The 16,132-nt window shown below is 44.2% G+C and overlaps 1 protein-coding gene across 1 annotated transcript in view; it reads left to right on the top strand.

The window, feature by feature from the left end:
• The first annotated feature begins 887 nt into the window (after nucleotides 1-887).
• Nucleotides 888-16,132, top strand: part of LOC139921069 (nuclear pore membrane glycoprotein 210-like) — a 20,006-nt gene continuing 4,761 nt past the window's right edge. The window contains exons 1-31 of the mRNA XM_071911231.2: nucleotides 888-982; nucleotides 1,323-1,430; nucleotides 1,632-1,783; nucleotides 2,783-2,914; nucleotides 3,537-3,615; nucleotides 3,795-3,945; nucleotides 4,934-5,066; nucleotides 5,297-5,440; nucleotides 5,772-5,840; nucleotides 5,952-6,061; nucleotides 6,180-6,320; nucleotides 6,414-6,551; nucleotides 6,715-6,870; nucleotides 7,022-7,158; nucleotides 7,231-7,328; nucleotides 8,647-8,792; nucleotides 9,138-9,362; nucleotides 9,514-9,705; nucleotides 11,454-11,646; nucleotides 11,734-11,804; nucleotides 11,996-12,097; nucleotides 12,226-12,327; nucleotides 12,515-12,643; nucleotides 12,864-12,991; nucleotides 13,425-13,620; nucleotides 13,724-13,903; nucleotides 14,260-14,340; nucleotides 14,652-14,783; nucleotides 14,896-15,042; nucleotides 15,421-15,506; nucleotides 15,892-16,066. Coding sequence (XP_071767332.2) covers nucleotides 888-982; nucleotides 1,323-1,430; nucleotides 1,632-1,783; nucleotides 2,783-2,914; nucleotides 3,537-3,615; nucleotides 3,795-3,945; nucleotides 4,934-5,066; nucleotides 5,297-5,440; nucleotides 5,772-5,840; nucleotides 5,952-6,061; nucleotides 6,180-6,320; nucleotides 6,414-6,551; nucleotides 6,715-6,870; nucleotides 7,022-7,158; nucleotides 7,231-7,328; nucleotides 8,647-8,792; nucleotides 9,138-9,362; nucleotides 9,514-9,705; nucleotides 11,454-11,646; nucleotides 11,734-11,804; nucleotides 11,996-12,097; nucleotides 12,226-12,327; nucleotides 12,515-12,643; nucleotides 12,864-12,991; nucleotides 13,425-13,620; nucleotides 13,724-13,903; nucleotides 14,260-14,340; nucleotides 14,652-14,783; nucleotides 14,896-15,042; nucleotides 15,421-15,506; nucleotides 15,892-16,066 — 4,128 coding nt within the window. The remainder of the gene's footprint in view (nucleotides 983-1,322; nucleotides 1,431-1,631; nucleotides 1,784-2,782; nucleotides 2,915-3,536; nucleotides 3,616-3,794; nucleotides 3,946-4,933; nucleotides 5,067-5,296; nucleotides 5,441-5,771; nucleotides 5,841-5,951; nucleotides 6,062-6,179; nucleotides 6,321-6,413; nucleotides 6,552-6,714; nucleotides 6,871-7,021; nucleotides 7,159-7,230; nucleotides 7,329-8,646; nucleotides 8,793-9,137; nucleotides 9,363-9,513; nucleotides 9,706-11,453; nucleotides 11,647-11,733; nucleotides 11,805-11,995; nucleotides 12,098-12,225; nucleotides 12,328-12,514; nucleotides 12,644-12,863; nucleotides 12,992-13,424; nucleotides 13,621-13,723; nucleotides 13,904-14,259; nucleotides 14,341-14,651; nucleotides 14,784-14,895; nucleotides 15,043-15,420; nucleotides 15,507-15,891; nucleotides 16,067-16,132) is intronic.

Genomic DNA, 16,132 nt, shown 5'->3' with positions numbered 1-16,132 from the left:
GAGAGACTTACATATATCTAAGAGGAATTATAATGGTGTGACGGGAAAAGAGACAAGCCTACCAATTCTCCAGACTCTTTCATTGGAGACAATTTTGAAAACTGTCTTATAGCGACATGCTGTGGCCGGAATACTGAATTACATAACGCTTGGAATATTGTACAGTATGCTGTTAACGAAATCTAGCTTTGTATTGCTTAGTCTTTTCTACCATTATGATTAAACGCAGTTATAGCTGATATCTACTATTATTAAACTATAGTATTCTTCTCATTCGTCATGACAATTATGATATATGTATTACCAATAAGTTGAATAATTATGAACAAGGAAAGTGCCGTTTGAGGTTGAAATTATTTTGTAATTTTATTTTATCAGAGAGAATTAATAAAGTATATATCTATAACATTACAGTATCCCTGTTCTCTCTATCTGTCTCGCTGTCTCCCTCCCTCCCACTGTAAGAGTCTCATCATTCATTCATTTTATTTATTTATTTTATTTTATTTTTTATTTATTTTTTGCTAGGCTAATTCAATTCAATGGGTGCTTTATTGCCCTGACACGGGGCTTCCATATATTGCCAAAACAAAAGGCCCAAATGAATTATTCATTGCAGAACAAAAACAATAACAGTCCATTTAGAACAGATTAGGTATCTACAGTGTTATTCTTCAGTATTGTTACCCACTTCCCTTATTGTATGACAACAATCAACAAACAATCAATCTGCACACTGACTCTTCTCGCCACATGTAAATAGGGAACTTTTTTATTTTACCCCTGTTAAACATGGGGTGCATTTTACTTGTTTTGTCAAAACACTCCCTCCAATTGGCCATCACAGCACACTGAGTCTGGTTTTTGCTATTTTTAACTAAATAACAATGTATGCTATTAACAAGCTGGACCAGATTTCCCAGGTTTGCGTCACTGAATTCCACTTGCTCATTCCCTCGCGGTATTTGGTGACAGCACCACGGTCAGCGACTTGACAACAGTTTGAAAAAACAACAATGATTTGCGAGTCAGTTGTTCATAATTTTTGAATAATTTTCGAATGGGTTGCCTATTTTTTTGTTTACTAAAGGTAAAAAATAGTTTTTAATGATGGGTTTTTGAGCTAGGTTACCTAGTCTAACTTTTTGACTTGGCCAGGAACACTACCAGGACTCAAAGGAAGAATATGGTGCTGCAAAATTGCATTAGCTAACGCTAAGTAGCGTTAAGGTTATTCACGTGTTGCTACACAATATGGCGAAGTATACCATATTTAACCCGAAAACATGGTGTAAGTTTATTTTTTTCACCCTGTTCTTTAGTTATTTGAGTCAGTCAAGTAGGCTGAATTCTCCTAAATTACTTTTGCCCCGCTCAAATCGTGTCAACATAAATTTCACAATTGCAGCAGAAAAGGGCTGTTATGAATGGTGAGTGGCAGCTCAGACAATGTTAGTCATGGCTGTTTACATTTCCAGGCTGTTTATATTTAAACTTTTTACAGAGAGCATAGTCTCATGGTAATGGGGTCTGGTGTGTGTGTCTCTGTGTCTGTGTTTGTTTGTCTGTGTGTGTGTGTGTGTGTGAGTGATTGTCTGTGCCTGTGTTTGTTGATGTGAATGTGTTTTCAGGCAGTCCTCTAGACCTGAGGCAGTCAGAGTCCAGCCTCTGTCTGTGCTTCAGTCCTCCACCTGCAGCCAGCAGGTCTTAGTATCTGCTCTGTCAGCGTCCTCTGCTCTGGACACCAGCAGGACCACCAGCATCATACGAGCACAGGACTCTGGTGAGGGACGCAGGGAAAGTGTGGGAGAATGGTTTAGATATGGGCTTATAAAGGGCCAGAATTCACGCTGCAGCTCAAATTGAAATTAAGTAAGAGTACAAGCTCAATGTAAAGTGTGTGTGTGTGTGTGCAGTAGTGAATACAGAGGAATGCAATTGCACAGCGTTAGTGCAGGTGCAGGGAATTAACTTTCAGATGAAGTAAAAAATCGAAAGCATATTAAAATACAGCCAAAATAATCACATAAAAGACAATGGTGACAAACTTAAATATGCAAATGCACAAAACACAGAGGAAATGCTTGCTCTGATGTGGCTAAGCGACAGTAATATTTTCATTAGGTCCTTGTTGAACTGAAAATGTCTGAAATGCCTGTGGCAGTAACCTTTCAGTGCACTTGTATTGGAAGATTGTTTGTCCCATTTCACATTTCTCTACAATTCAAGTTGTTTGTGGAAGTGTTTTGTCATTTTACAACATAAGATTGTTTTGTTTAGATTTTGCATATTGTTTATTTGACTTCTTCATTCTAAGTGGGCTTAATCCTTTGTTGAGGATATAATCTTGCTTGCTAAGTGTGTGTCAGCAATAACATTAGTTATTAGATTGTAGCAGTGAACTATTATTATTTGCCGAGACGCTCACAGCTGTGTCTCTTTCTTTTCCTTGTGTTTATGCACTCAGACCAATTACTGTCCCTTTGTCTTTGTAAATAGATGAGATTATTTTGGCTTTGTCCAACAAATTTTTGGTAGAGTGTAGGAAGAGACAGACAGAGGAAGACATTAGCCCCAGTCTCACCTAACTAAGGATGAAACGGAAGGATTTTGGCCATTAGCCTGACACTATTACCAATTCACTAGCCTGCATTTAATGTCAGGCTAGTAAGGAAGTCACTGATACAGGATACTCTGTAAAACAACCAGCCACACACTCAAACTGTGTTTACATGGATAATCAGAATGTGCCAAACTAAGCATCTATGTCATTATTTCTCAGTTACCAGCCACACCTTGTGGTGCGAAGTCATAGTCAGTCAGATTCAGCAGATTCAGATCCTCACGACGACTCGTCATGTGTTCACTGATGACCCGCCCCTGGAGCTGTCCATCACAGCCCTGGACTCAGAAGGTACCTTTCCACTCATTGAGGTCTGCTTATTGGTTGGTTATAGTTGGGTCAAGGCTCTTTCATTCACACCAATGATTGGGTCAAATGTGACCACATTCTAATCTTTTAGGGGATTATCAAGTATGGGTTAATTTACATGAGCATGAAGGCAGTCACTACATTCATAGCTTCATTCTTTTGCAGAAGAAATTGATTTTTTCTTCTTTCATAAAAGAGATGTATAAATCCAGCCTGTTGTGTGTTTAGCCCAGAGTGAAAATAAAGCAGAGTGAAAGAGGTGTGAAAGCCAGCTAGCCTGAGGCAATGTTCTGCCTTGGGCACACCAGATACCCAGATGTGATGAGCTTGTTATCTGCGTTATTTACTGGCAGGCTCTGCTGCCCCACTGGGGCTTTCATCATCTCTCTAAGGCTATGTGCATTTTCATGATTGTGTATAATTTTAAGGCCAAGGTAATGCCTGTCCTTATCTCGACATTTGTCCCATACCACAATTTAATTTTTTTCAACGAGTCTGGAGCCTCTCTCTCTCTGTGTCTCTCTCTCTCTCTCTCTCTCTCTCTCTCTCCTCTCTCTCTGTCTCTCCCTCTCTCTCTCTCTCTCTCTCTCTCTCTCTCGCTCAGGAAACACATTCAGTAGTTTGTCGGGTTTGCAGTTTGAGTGGAGGATAGCAAAGGATTCAGACACAGCTGAGGTCATACGGTAAGAGAGGGATGGATAGGATGAGCTAGACCTGGACTAGAGAGCAAGGGAGGGGAACATTCTCAATAAGCAATCTGATATGGATCTCCCCCTATTACCTGCCTTTACATAAAAGCACTCTGTAACTTTATGTTCATCGTAACTTTATTCATTCATCACCACATGGCCCTGGCCTGTAGATTTGTGCGTTTCTCGGAGACCGGGTATTCCCCCCCACGTCACATCCTGGCCCTGGAGGAAGCAGGCCAGAGGGGGGACAGGGTGCTGCTGGAGGGGCTGAGCAGTGGAGTGGCCCGGGTCAGGGTCTGGCCCTCAGACCCTGAGTACAAGGTACGGACTGATGGAGCAGTGTACCCGCACTCAACGCTGCTGTCAGATGTGAAAACCTCTTATCTTCAAAGCAGTACACTTTTAATTAATTATTCTTCAATTAATGTCCATGGTTGAAATTCATATAATGTGTTTTAATGCGATTCAAGGGTTCTGGGATCATGAATCTTATTCAACACACTGAAGACCATGTGCAGTTTCAATTAAAGGATAAGGCTGGTGTTTTTTAATGCATTGCTCACCGTCAACAAATCCTATGAAAATAACAAAATCAGCAATGATTTTGTTTTGCCAACAAGTCTCGTCCATGTAGCCGGTGCCCAATGAAGCCATGTCCCAGCAGCCATAGAACTCCATTGTATTAAAAAAACTATTAAAAACACGTCAAAGAGCCATGCTGCTGCTCTGGGCAGCATATTTCATCATCACGATGCACTGGGCCAGCTGACTTTTTCCTCAAACAACTTAATAAGCCGGCTGTAAACACGTTTGCGATCTCAGGAAAGTAGTTCTGTAGCACCGAAAATAGTCCCCGGTGTAATGAAGAATTTGATTTGGTAATAACTACAACAGCCTGACTTTTCGTGGTAACAGTTAGTGATTTTTAAAATTGAAACTATGTCTTTGTGAGCTGTATTTCAAGGTTTTTAGCTTACAATCGGAGCCAATGACTTCCGGGTTGACGGCTAAAAACGGTACGTGGGAAGTCAGAAAGTAACGGGAGTAGAGCAAACGCATTGTTGATTTTGTTATTTTCATAGGATTTGTTGACGGTAAGCAATGCATTAAAAAACACCAGCCTTATCCTTTAAGCAAGAAAAGGAAAACCCTTTGTAGGACAAGGTTTTCACACTATTTCAACAGTGATAATTGGATAGGCTTCATTTGCAACTCCTACTATTCTGTGAATGTGTGTGTGCAATATAACCGTGTTTTCACGAGCTACTGATTTGTGTGTGTTTGTTATGTCTGTCTCTCTGATCCCTAGTGGGTGAAACCAGCGACTGTCAGCCTGTTTGTGACTGACAGGCTCTACCTTAGCCCCTCCCAGGATATCTACCTGCTGCTAGGCTCCACCCTCCCCTTCCGTGTCTGGAAGAGCGTGCACCACAAAAACATAGGTGAGATACAGTAGGCCTACGCAGCAGTTTCTCCTATAGTGGTGGTATATCAAAGGTCTTTGTAAGCCCTCGGCATCATAATGGGGCAAACTTTCTTCATCCTATACTTAGTATGAAGAGGACACCCTCTTCTCTTCTCTTCTCTTCTCTTCTCTTCTCTTCTCTTCTCTTCTCTTCTCTTCTCTTCTCTCCTCTCTTCTCCTCTCCTCTCCTCTTCTCTCTCTCTCCAGATGTGACTCTTGGTGTGAGGGGTTACCAGTTGTCCGTAGAGCAAGGCTCAGACGATGGTGGTGATGTCATCACTATGGACCAGGACACAGCCACTGTGACGGCTGTCCGGATGGGACGCGCTACGCTAACCCTCTCACATCCCGGTATCCTTATTCTCACTCATTAAAACACTCATCCTTGTCTTGTACTTGTGTAGGCATTCTCTTGACTTACGTTCCTTAACCCCCAACCTTAACCCATGAGTGCCTAACCTTTACCCCAACCGTATTAAACTGACTCTAATTCTAACAATAACCCTAATCCTGACCCTTAACACTAAAATTAACCTCACAAGAGACCTCTTTTCTGGATTTTCTATGCTCCTGAGGCTATTTCGACCGTACAATATATAAAAAAAAAACAACCATAGATTACATACATGCACACACACACACAAGTTTCCTGAGGTTTTCCTGAACACACCTCTCTCTGCAGGCCTAGTCCACTCAGCTGAACCCCATGTGCCCCGCTGCTCAGTCTATGTGGTGGACCCCAGCTACCTCAGTAAGCATGGAACGGGGACCTGACACCACATTCCTGTACACACTGTAATGGACAAGATGACTAATATGTGTGTGTGTGTCTGTTTGTGTGTGTGTGTGTGTGTGTGTCCAGCCCTGTCGGTGGAGGAGGAGGCAAACAGATGGGTGCTGGAGGTCGGACGCCATTACCACCTCAGTGTGCATGTCCATGATCAGGAGGGACATGTGGTACACCTGTCAAACGTAATGTCGTCATAACAACCAGCCTAAATGTCACCAGCTGCTGTCACCGGGAGACTGTTTCCATGACGACCGCATCTCTTATCTGTAACCTCTCACTCCGCCTCTTTCTCTCTTGCAGAATTTGGTGTTGACAGTGGAGATGAGTGACTCGCTGTTTTCTGTGCTGAAATCTTCCACTAACAACACCTATTACGTGGTGGAGACATGTGGCACTGGACACACTGTTATAAAAGCCTCGCTCTTCAGCATAGTCACAGAGGTGTAGCATGCACACATGCACGTGCACACACACTCGCACACACACACACACACACACACACACACACTATGCTTACTCTCGCTCCCTTTTCAGGACAGTCAAGTCCTTCCACTGACCCCACCAATCATAGTTCACCAGGAAGTAGAGATCTATGAACCCCTCATTCTGATGCCGTCTGTCCTGGTGTTTCCCTGGCAACCAGAGGGACAGCCCTACCAGCACCACATGCAGGTGTGTGTGTGCATGTGAGTGTGTGTGTGTTTGTATAATCAGAGGGATTAGAAGCAGCACTGAATTCAGCAAGATTGTGTTTGCTGTGTGCTTATGTGTGTGTGTTTACATGTGTCTGAATGTGTGTGTGTGTGTGTGTATGTGTGCCTATGTGACTGAACAGGTAGAAGGGGGGAGTGGCACTGTGAGCTGGTCAGAGAGTGACAGTGATGTTGCCGTGGTGACGGTGAAAGGAGATGTGGTAGCAGGAAAGAAGCCGGGCCAGACTGGGATCCATGCAGCAGACACACTTAACCCTCGACACACAGCCACAGGACAGGTGAGCACACACACACACACACACACACTGACACAGGCAGAAACGAATGGCAGGGTCATTTTCCCTCTTTCACACTGTTATCTATCTCTTTCGTCTTAGTCTTCCTCCCTCTCTCATTATCTCATTATCCCTCCCTCTCGTCTCCGTCCAGGTGTATGTTTTGAGGCCGGCTCGTGTGGAGCTCCTGCCCCAGAGAGGAGACTGCAGGGTGGGGGAGACCATCATGCTGCCTGTGGCTGTGTGGGGGGAGAGAGAGGAACCAGACCAGGCTTCTCCTATGGACACCCAGTTCCAGGGGCCCTCCACTCCTCCTCCCCACACCCAGGGTCAGGCCTCTTCCCTGGGCACTGCCTCTCATAGCTCTCCCTTGCTGAACAACCTGCTGGAGGTCACCGACTGCTCCTTGATGAAGTTCCATGTTACCACAAAGCCTCCAGGCATCTTCACCCCAGTCCAAGGTGCTGCAATCTCCTCATAATCACATAGTAAACCCAATTGAAACCTGATATTTAAATTATGAAAAGTAAAAAGTGAGGAAAGGTTTAAGAGACAATATCTCACCCCTATGCAGACCATGCTGAAGCCTAATTACATTTCAGCATCAGCTGAAACTATATTTTGGGTTGATATGAGTTTACATTTATGGAGAAGGAAAGAGAGAGGATGAGTGGAATTCAGTATCCAGAGATGATGATACCACCGCAGTCTACTCCTCTGGGCTAAGTCAGAGTCTGCCCAGTGTCTCCAGTGTGGCACTCCACTAGCCACAACACTTTTCGGCTCCTCAGCAATTCAGCATCTTACATTAGTGATGTGCGTGGTCTTCACCTCTGCCCGGCTTGGCTTTTTGGACTCCAAGTTTGCTGCGAAAGCAAAAATCTTCACCTTCACCGTCCTCCACTAATGGAGCTCTAACACCCCACTTCCTAGATACCAACAACCATACTTTAATTTTATGAACATGCACGCCCGCCCACAAAGTCACATAAGCATGCATTCATTAACAGGCTTAAGAGTTTATGGCAATATGTTTTTGGCCTTTTCTGTAGGAGGGAATCAATTAACTCATCTCGTCTTCTCATCAATCAAGTCCATTAGAGAGTTGATTGGATTAATGGGATCACACACACACTAACATACATGCACCCACACACACTGACCGAACACATGGAAGTAATTTGAAAGTTCCATTAGCAATACTAGATAAAACGATCAATGGACCACCCCAACTGTGATTTTCTGTCAGTGTGTGTGTGTGTGTGTGTGTGTGTAGATATAATTGATGAGATTGCATGCTCTTAAATGTGTAGCTGATCCATTCAAGCTTTAGTTAAGTGTGCACTCTCGCAACTTCCTGTCCATTATAATCTAACGTGGCCAGAAGGTACAGCAGCCCTTTTAAACATTAATTTATACAGTAAAGTGAATTTATACATAAAGTTTTAGCCAGGCAATGTGATCCTCAACTGCGCTGATAATTCACATACTGTATATTGGGTTCGCAGCTGTATTGGGTGCTATGCTAACTCTTGTGGGAACCAGGGCTAGCTGAATTTTCTTATTTTATCCTGTTTTTTATTCATATATGAGAACACTGCTTTGAAAATATAGTTTTCATACAGTGCACATCACCAGTGCTTTGGTAACCATGGTATAAAAGCCAAAATGCCCAAGAGAACATTCTTGACTGTAATTAGTGGGCCTTTGTTCATGTCAAGTCACGTATATATGTGTGTGTGTGTGTGTGTGTGTGTGTGTGTGTGTTTGTGTGTATAGACCCTGTTGGTCGTGGTCCTGGTTACTGTGCAGGTCTACAGATGGAGGCAGTGGGTCCAGGACATACCCTCGTCACCATCACCGTAGAAGCGGACCGGTACAACCTTAGCTCCATGGCAACACTGGCCGCCCACACTCCCCTCAGGGTGCGTACAGGGGACGTGTGTGTGTGTGTATGTGAAAGAGAGAGAGTAAGAGAGCAGAGGTTGTTAATTGACCTATTTTTCAGGCCGTTCGGTTGAAGCGGTATGAAGGGAGAGACTATGGAGTTTTTAATGATGCCACAGGAGAGTTGTGCTCTGCTCCCTCCCCTGACAGGACTTCTCTACCGTTGCCACTTCCACTGACATATATTGGCTACCTGAGACTGTTCTACATATTACACACACACACAGCCAGGGCCTTGTATATGCTTGCAATTTTAATTCCCAATTCACTCTCTCTTTTTCTCTCTATCTCTGTCTCTCTCTGTGTCTTTCTTTCTCTCTCAGGCCTCGGTGTCCGAGGTGGTTCTCTCTGTCAGAGCGTCACGCCTCATTGTCTTTGAGGCAGGCCCCAAGCCCTGGCCCCTGGCCCCTGGCCGTTTCTATAGCAACATCATCATAGATAGGGAGGATGAAAAGGAAGGGCTGGAGGTGGAGGCAGTCGGCCAATCAGAGCCCAGGAAAGGCCAGCAGCATGCCTACAGGGTTACCTGCCTGGCCCTGGTCGAGCAGGTGGGACTCTGGTATCTGGGTCAAGTCGAACGAGACATTTTTAGCATCATAGTGCTATAGCGCTGTCGTCTCTTGAAGCTTGTGCTGTGGGCGTATTATAATAGCATCTTTGTGCGTGTGTGTGTGTGTCTGTCTGTGCATGTCTGTCCAGTGGCTGGTGTTCATCAGTGGTAATACTCCAGGCCCGCTGAACCAGCAGCCATCGAAGGAGGAGAGCAGGGTGAAAGTGGCCTGCAGCTCCCCTGCCACTTTGTCTCTCTCCCTCCTTTCCCCCTCCTCCCCTTCCTCCTCCTCCTCCATCCAGCCCACACCCTGCCCTCAGTCCCAGTACCCCACAAGCATGGTGAGTTTCTTCATTCGGTTTAATTTCCTTTGCTCTTTTCTATCTTTCCTCCCTGCTGCTAGTGTTATACCTTCCTCTGCTTATCACACTTATGCACTCATAGACAGACACCAAGGCATGCACACCATGCGCACATACACACACACACACACACACACACACAGAGGATTAAATTCTAATTTAATTTCATATTCATCTGAACTCTGTGCTTGGACATGCCCCCCTGCCTCCCTACCTCCTTCCATCTCTCTCTGGTTACTCGCCTTAAAAGTGACGTTGGTTCCCATGGCAACCGCTGTGTCTGTGTCTGTATCAGAGGGGAGTTTCCAGACACAGCGAAAAAGTAGAAAGGATGCAGAGCAAGGGAAAACACACACACATACAGACACGCATGTATACACATGCACTTGTGAACCTGTTGATTAGTAATCAGCATCTCCTTCACACAGACTGTTTATTTTTAATGAGAAGAGAGAATGCTGTTGATTGGGTGATTCCAACAGGAATAGGCTTGAGTTAATGCAAATTGGATATTCAAGCCAATTTGAAATTGTGGAATTCAATGTTAATTAAAAATATTCTCTATGTGAATCCCTAAAGATGTAGGATTTCCATGAAGAATATCACAGCTACGTGAGTTATGAAAGCAACCACCATGAAAGTTGCTTTCTATGGGCATATTTTATTATTTATTATTATTATTTTTCCCTTTGATTTACTGCCAGTAAATCAAAAAACATTTCAAAGATTTCAAGCACAAAGCATAACACACTGGAGTGTCATTAATGGTAATACTGATAGTTGTGGGTTTTGCAATAATTGGAATGTATCATCACAATTGATTTGGTAGTGATATATTGATCAACAAATTCTACATTCATACATACATTTTATTCATTGCATGATGTCACTTATTTCATAATATGGATGAACAAAAAGACAATTTCAGGATTTCTGTGCCTGATGAATATTAATTTATGTATATTGTATAAATCTCAGGTAAATATCCTGAGGTGTGAATAGGAATAGGAATAAGTGGGTACATTCCTTTAATGAATGAATTAAGATAAACAAACAATGAAACTTTTGTGAGGGTCTTGCCTATTGCATAGGCATTCAATCTGTAACTTCCTACTGTATGTCATTTTCATATTTTTGCATGCATTGTGTCTGTGTACACCCTGCACTTCAAATTATTGCTCAAATATGTCTACCAGCTTTTCGTGTAAACTGCCAGTTGAAATACAGTGTTCTTATGCATGTGTATACTTAATCAAACACAAATTTCTGACTGCAGTACTTTCCTGTTAGGTAGGGGAGATAATCCAGTTGCTGTGTGTAAACATACTCCGTATCACGTTGGCTAACTAAACCAACCGAGTGGCATCTGGCCTGTGATCATGTATTTACATTTTCTGAGCTAAGTAAACCATTGTCAACACTCCTAACACATTATCTCTCCTCTCCATTAGGAGTTAGGCTCCAATTAGCCAACACAGAGCAGCATGGTCAAACACTCTGAGTGGTCAGAACAGCCTGTATTTACACCTCTTTTTGCCACTCTCTTTCTCCCTCCCTCTCTCTTCCCCTCTCTCTCATTCCACTCACTGCCTTGCCTAATGATCTGAACAGATTTTGGCAAAGTAGCTTGGTATTTCATGAAGCCCCAAAAGAATTAGAGAAGAAAACCATGTATCCCTACATCCACCCTCATCTCATCACCTGGCTGTCTCTCTCCTCCCTGCCAGTTGCCAGTGTCATGCAGTAGGGGTGCAGAGTTGCAGTTGGCAGTGTTTGACCAGCAGGGGGTGCAGTTTGACAACTTCAGTTCCTGTTCGGTGCGCTGGGACTCCTCCAACTCCACACTGCTGTCCCTGCCTGTTCCTTCACACATGGTGCTGGCAGACACACTCACAGCAAGCGGACTATTCAAGCTATACGGTCAGAATAATGCAGGAAATTTTCACAGACACAAGAATGATTAATTCCAAACTGTGACATGCTGACATGATTGATTGTTTTTGCCAGGTCGCCAGGTGTTCCATGCCCATGGCCATACAGGAATAGCATCCATCACAGTGACCCTCACTCCTGTAGAGGTGTGTGTGTGTGTGTGTGTGTTCGTGGGTGGGGGTGTATGCGTGCATGCATATGAGTGTATGTACAGTATGTGCGTACGTGTGCATGTGCATACACGTGCATGCGATAGTGTTTGCACACATGCAAGTGTGTCTGTGTGTGTCTGTGTGCATGTGTTTATGCATTTTCAGTATCAACTTTGTGACTGCAGAACTGGTGGAGCCCAGTGACCGCCTCCATGCAACTGAGACTGGTGGAGGACATGCAGTGGAGCAGACGCAGCCTGACCCTCTACAACCACCCTGATGTCACCGTGAGTGACACACGCTCACACCCATATCTTATCATACTTTACCTAGACAGTGAAGATGTATAACCTCTCTAACCGATAACCTTTCTTTCCCTGTCTGTCTTGCCTTCATTCTCTCTCTCTCTATGCAGGAGAGTTTGACTGTAGTCCATGGCTCAGGACACTTCCTAGTGCACCTGCAGGACAAAGAGCTAGCTAACATCACATACATGGAGGACAGCAATGTCATAAAGGTTGGGTAAACACAGGAATAAGGAAAAGAAACCATGCACAAAGGGGGGTTGCCTAGTAGTTAGAGAGGGTTCAATCCCCCATGTCAAAAATGAGGGAAAGCTAAAGAGAAATTTTCCCAGGTACAATTTTTCAATCACCTGTTGGTAAGATTTGTGTGTGTATACATGTTTGTGTGGTGTCTCACAGGTGTCTCCACTGAGGCCTGGCGTGTCCTTTCTCCTGGCCCATGACCTGTGTGTGGTCTCCGCTCAACCTGCAGTGACCTCCCTCTCTGTATCCGACATCTCCGGTTTCCAGATTGACTTTGTGGACATTGTAAGTGATTACCATTTGTCTTTTTAAGACTGATTCAGTGGGCTGCTAGAACTCGTAGAATTGAGAGTTTGAATGTGATTGAAATATTATTCTCAGATTAAGAGAGGGAGATTGGGTAGAACTCTTCTGTTTTTGCTGTTTTTTCACTAGAAAAGTTTTTTCTTGTTGAGTTGAAAGTTTTGACATGACTCAGAAAAGGCTATTGTATGAAATGTGTCAGGTGGAGGTAGGACACAGCACTGTGGTCAGAGTGCGGGTTCTGAACTCTAATAGGGAGCCCTTCAATCAGGCTTACCTCCCTCTCATGCACCTGAAGCTCATCCCCTCCTCAGAAATCGTCACTGTTGAGTGAGTACCTATGTGTTTGTTTGAGTCTTAAGTAGCGAGAGATTTGTTGAAATTTAACAAGGGAGGTGGTTGGCAAGTAAATGGTTGTTTTCTGTTCCATTTTGTCTGAAAATATGTAATTGACATGGGGGATGCATCTTCTTTTATTAACCTTTAAATAACCAAGGAAGGTTTGTCTGAGCACGCTTATTTTCAGCAACACAAAGTCGTTGAGGGAGGGGAGACTGTCAATCATTCATTCATTCATTTCTCTTAACAATAGGGAATGCCAGTCTCCATCATCCTCTCTTGAGTGTATGATTCACTAATGTGAGCTTAGAAGTTGACGTCTTTAGTAGATGTCTTCATCTTAAAGAGTTCTTGAGTTGAGTGGTCATGTACTTATGCATATATAATAGGCACTGTAGATAATAGACACTGGCTGTATTTCCAGGCCAGCTGGACCTCTGGACAGAGTGTCTGTAGGTTACCGTGTGTTGAGCCATGCAGTAGGAATGGTGAGCCTCCATCTGTCTGCAGTGGACAGCAGAGGGAGCGTCCACACCTCCTCTCATAAACAGCTGCAGGTCTACCCCATGTTCACCCTGCAGCCCCGCAGCCTGGCATTGGCCCTGGGCAGCATACAGCAGGTAGTGGTGCTGAAAAAATAATCTATGCTTTTGATATATTTACTCATTACAATTTAGACAGACAATCCAGCTCATAGGTTTATCATTGCTTTGTCACCCCCAGGTGAAATGGGAGGGGGGCCCTCACCCCCAGTCCAGCGTGGGCTTCTCGGTGAGTGACCCCCGCATCGCCACGGTGACCGACACGGGATTGGTGCGAGGCATAGCAGTGGGGGTGGTCAAACTCAGAGGGGCGTTACAGACGGTTATTGAGGACACTGGAGCCCTGCTCACCTTCGCACAGGTACTCGATACACACACAAACACACACATCCACCTTTCAGTTTTCAGTCTGTCTGCCTAGGATCATTAACTTTACCAGCACGATAACGAAACGCGTCTTTGACCAGTCAGATCGCTTTGCTGAAACTCTTTGTTGTACATTCATTAATTTTTTATTCAATTAATTAACAGAAAAAAACATTGGGCATGAGGAGGTTGTGATATCCAAATGATTAAGAAATAATTGAGAATGCTCTATAACACGAAAGTGAATTACAGTTTCAACAACTTGATCTGAAAGTGAATTGACCCCAGCCCATTCATAATTCAAAATTCATTCATCCATCTGTTCACTAATCTGTCTCTGTGTGTTGTCAGGATGAGGTGGATGTGGAGGTCTTCAACTTGACTGCCATTCGGATCCAGGCTCCTCTGGTTCGACTGTCTGTTGGCACTGAGGTAGGAAATAGTCACACAGTCTCTATCTCCATCAAAAAAACTCCATCAAAATCACTTTACTTCTCTTCTTAGCTTTCATTTATTTCTTTTCCTAGCACTCCTCTCTTACAGTGTATTTCTAAGGTCAGAAAAATGGTCAGGGTACTATTGCTCTGACAATTCCTTAGTATTAGTTGTTTGTAATGTCGCTGATCTAGGAATTGAAGCTTACTGTACTGTTGCACTAGTCACTATGGATAAGAGTGTCAGCTAAATGCCTTAAATGTAAATGTAATGTAATGTAAATGCTATGTTCTCTGGCCTGTGTGCAGATGCCGGTGCATGTAATGGGCAGCGACAGCAGTCAGAACCCTCTGGCTCTGGGCAGCGTGGAGTCCGGCCTCCTCTTCCACTGGAGTCTGGGCAAACTGGGTGTACTGGACATCCAGCCCAGACACACACAGGTACCACGCATCAGCAACCACGTATCCTTCAACAGCACTTGGAGTTATTGCAGTGGCATTGTATTTAATGTATATATTTGATTTGACTATGTTGTGAATGTGTGTGTTGCAGGCTGGGGTGACGGTGTCTCCCGCTCACAGCTTCTCAGTGCTTGTGAGGGCCTGGGCGGCGGGCAGGACCAGTCTGAGAGTGACAGTTCAGCTTGCCAATCACACGGCAGAGAGCCCCCAGCAGCTTTCTGATGAGATACAGATAGTGGTAAACGCACACAGTTTGGCATTTTAGTGGATCCCAAGACGACAGCCATCAACCCCCTCATTTGAAATACATACATACCTTGTCTTACATTGTTTTTGGGTGAAGTAGCTTGGTATTTCATGGAGCCCTAAAAGAATTGCACTTGAAAACCATGTATCCTTACATCTACCTGCATTTCATCTTAAACGCTCTTTATTTTTTTTTACCTTTATTTCCACTTGATTCTCCTGAGCTTGCTCATCGCTAAAATTATGTCCAACAGAGTGAGGCGAAAAGTCTCGATACACAAGACAGACCGCATCCTAATACTCTGTAGTCATAACATCTGGGAATTTGCTGTTCCTCACAAGTGACACCTTGCCTGTCTGTCTTCATCAGGTGTTCCAGGAGATGCAGCTGACGGTGGGGACCTCCAGATCCATCCTCATGTCACCCTACTCTCACTATGCCTTACAGAGCAACAAGTCAGTGTCTTTCTCATGTGTGCATATATGTGCATGCATGGATATGTGTTTATATATATATACAGTACATATACAGTATATGTGTGTGTGCATGTGTTTGTGTGTATATACATGTGCCTTTGTATATGGCTTGTGGGCTCCAGAGTGGGCGTAATGAGTAGGGGGATGTTCCGTGTGTCCTTGAGCAAGACACTGAATCACTACCAGCTCCGGGGGTGCTGCTCTGTAGCCGACCCTGACCTCTGACCTCTCTGTGGAGGAAGGGGGGTTAAGTGAAAAGAATGTTTCCCTAAAGGGCATCAAAGAAGTATCACAACGCAAATTCCATTTTACTGGGGAATCAAGGGTTAGTTTGTCATAACTATTTTGTTGTCTTGTGCTCCAGAGACACCATCTGCCCTGTGCGCTACGCTCTGTGTCAGTGTGTGAAAGGACACGGGCTCGTCACCGTGGACTCCCAGGGGGTCCTGAGGACTGGCCCAGACACTGGCTCTGCTCTTCTGGAGGTCGTTGCCATGGAGACATGTGGGGTTAGCCAGACCCTGCTCATCAGTGTCCGGGTCAGCTGAGTGTGCACTGGTTACTAATGACCTGTAATGGCTCTGTCCTTGGCAAAGGGCAATCTC

The sequence above is a fragment of the Centroberyx gerrardi genome, chromosome 12 (assembly GCF_048128805.1).
Source record: "Centroberyx gerrardi isolate f3 chromosome 12, fCenGer3.hap1.cur.20231027, whole genome shotgun sequence".
Classification (NCBI taxonomy): domain Eukaryota; kingdom Metazoa; phylum Chordata; class Actinopteri; order Beryciformes; family Berycidae; genus Centroberyx; species Centroberyx gerrardi.
The sequence above is the reverse complement of the archived record's forward strand: the minus strand, read 5'-3'. Positions and strand labels throughout refer to the sequence as shown.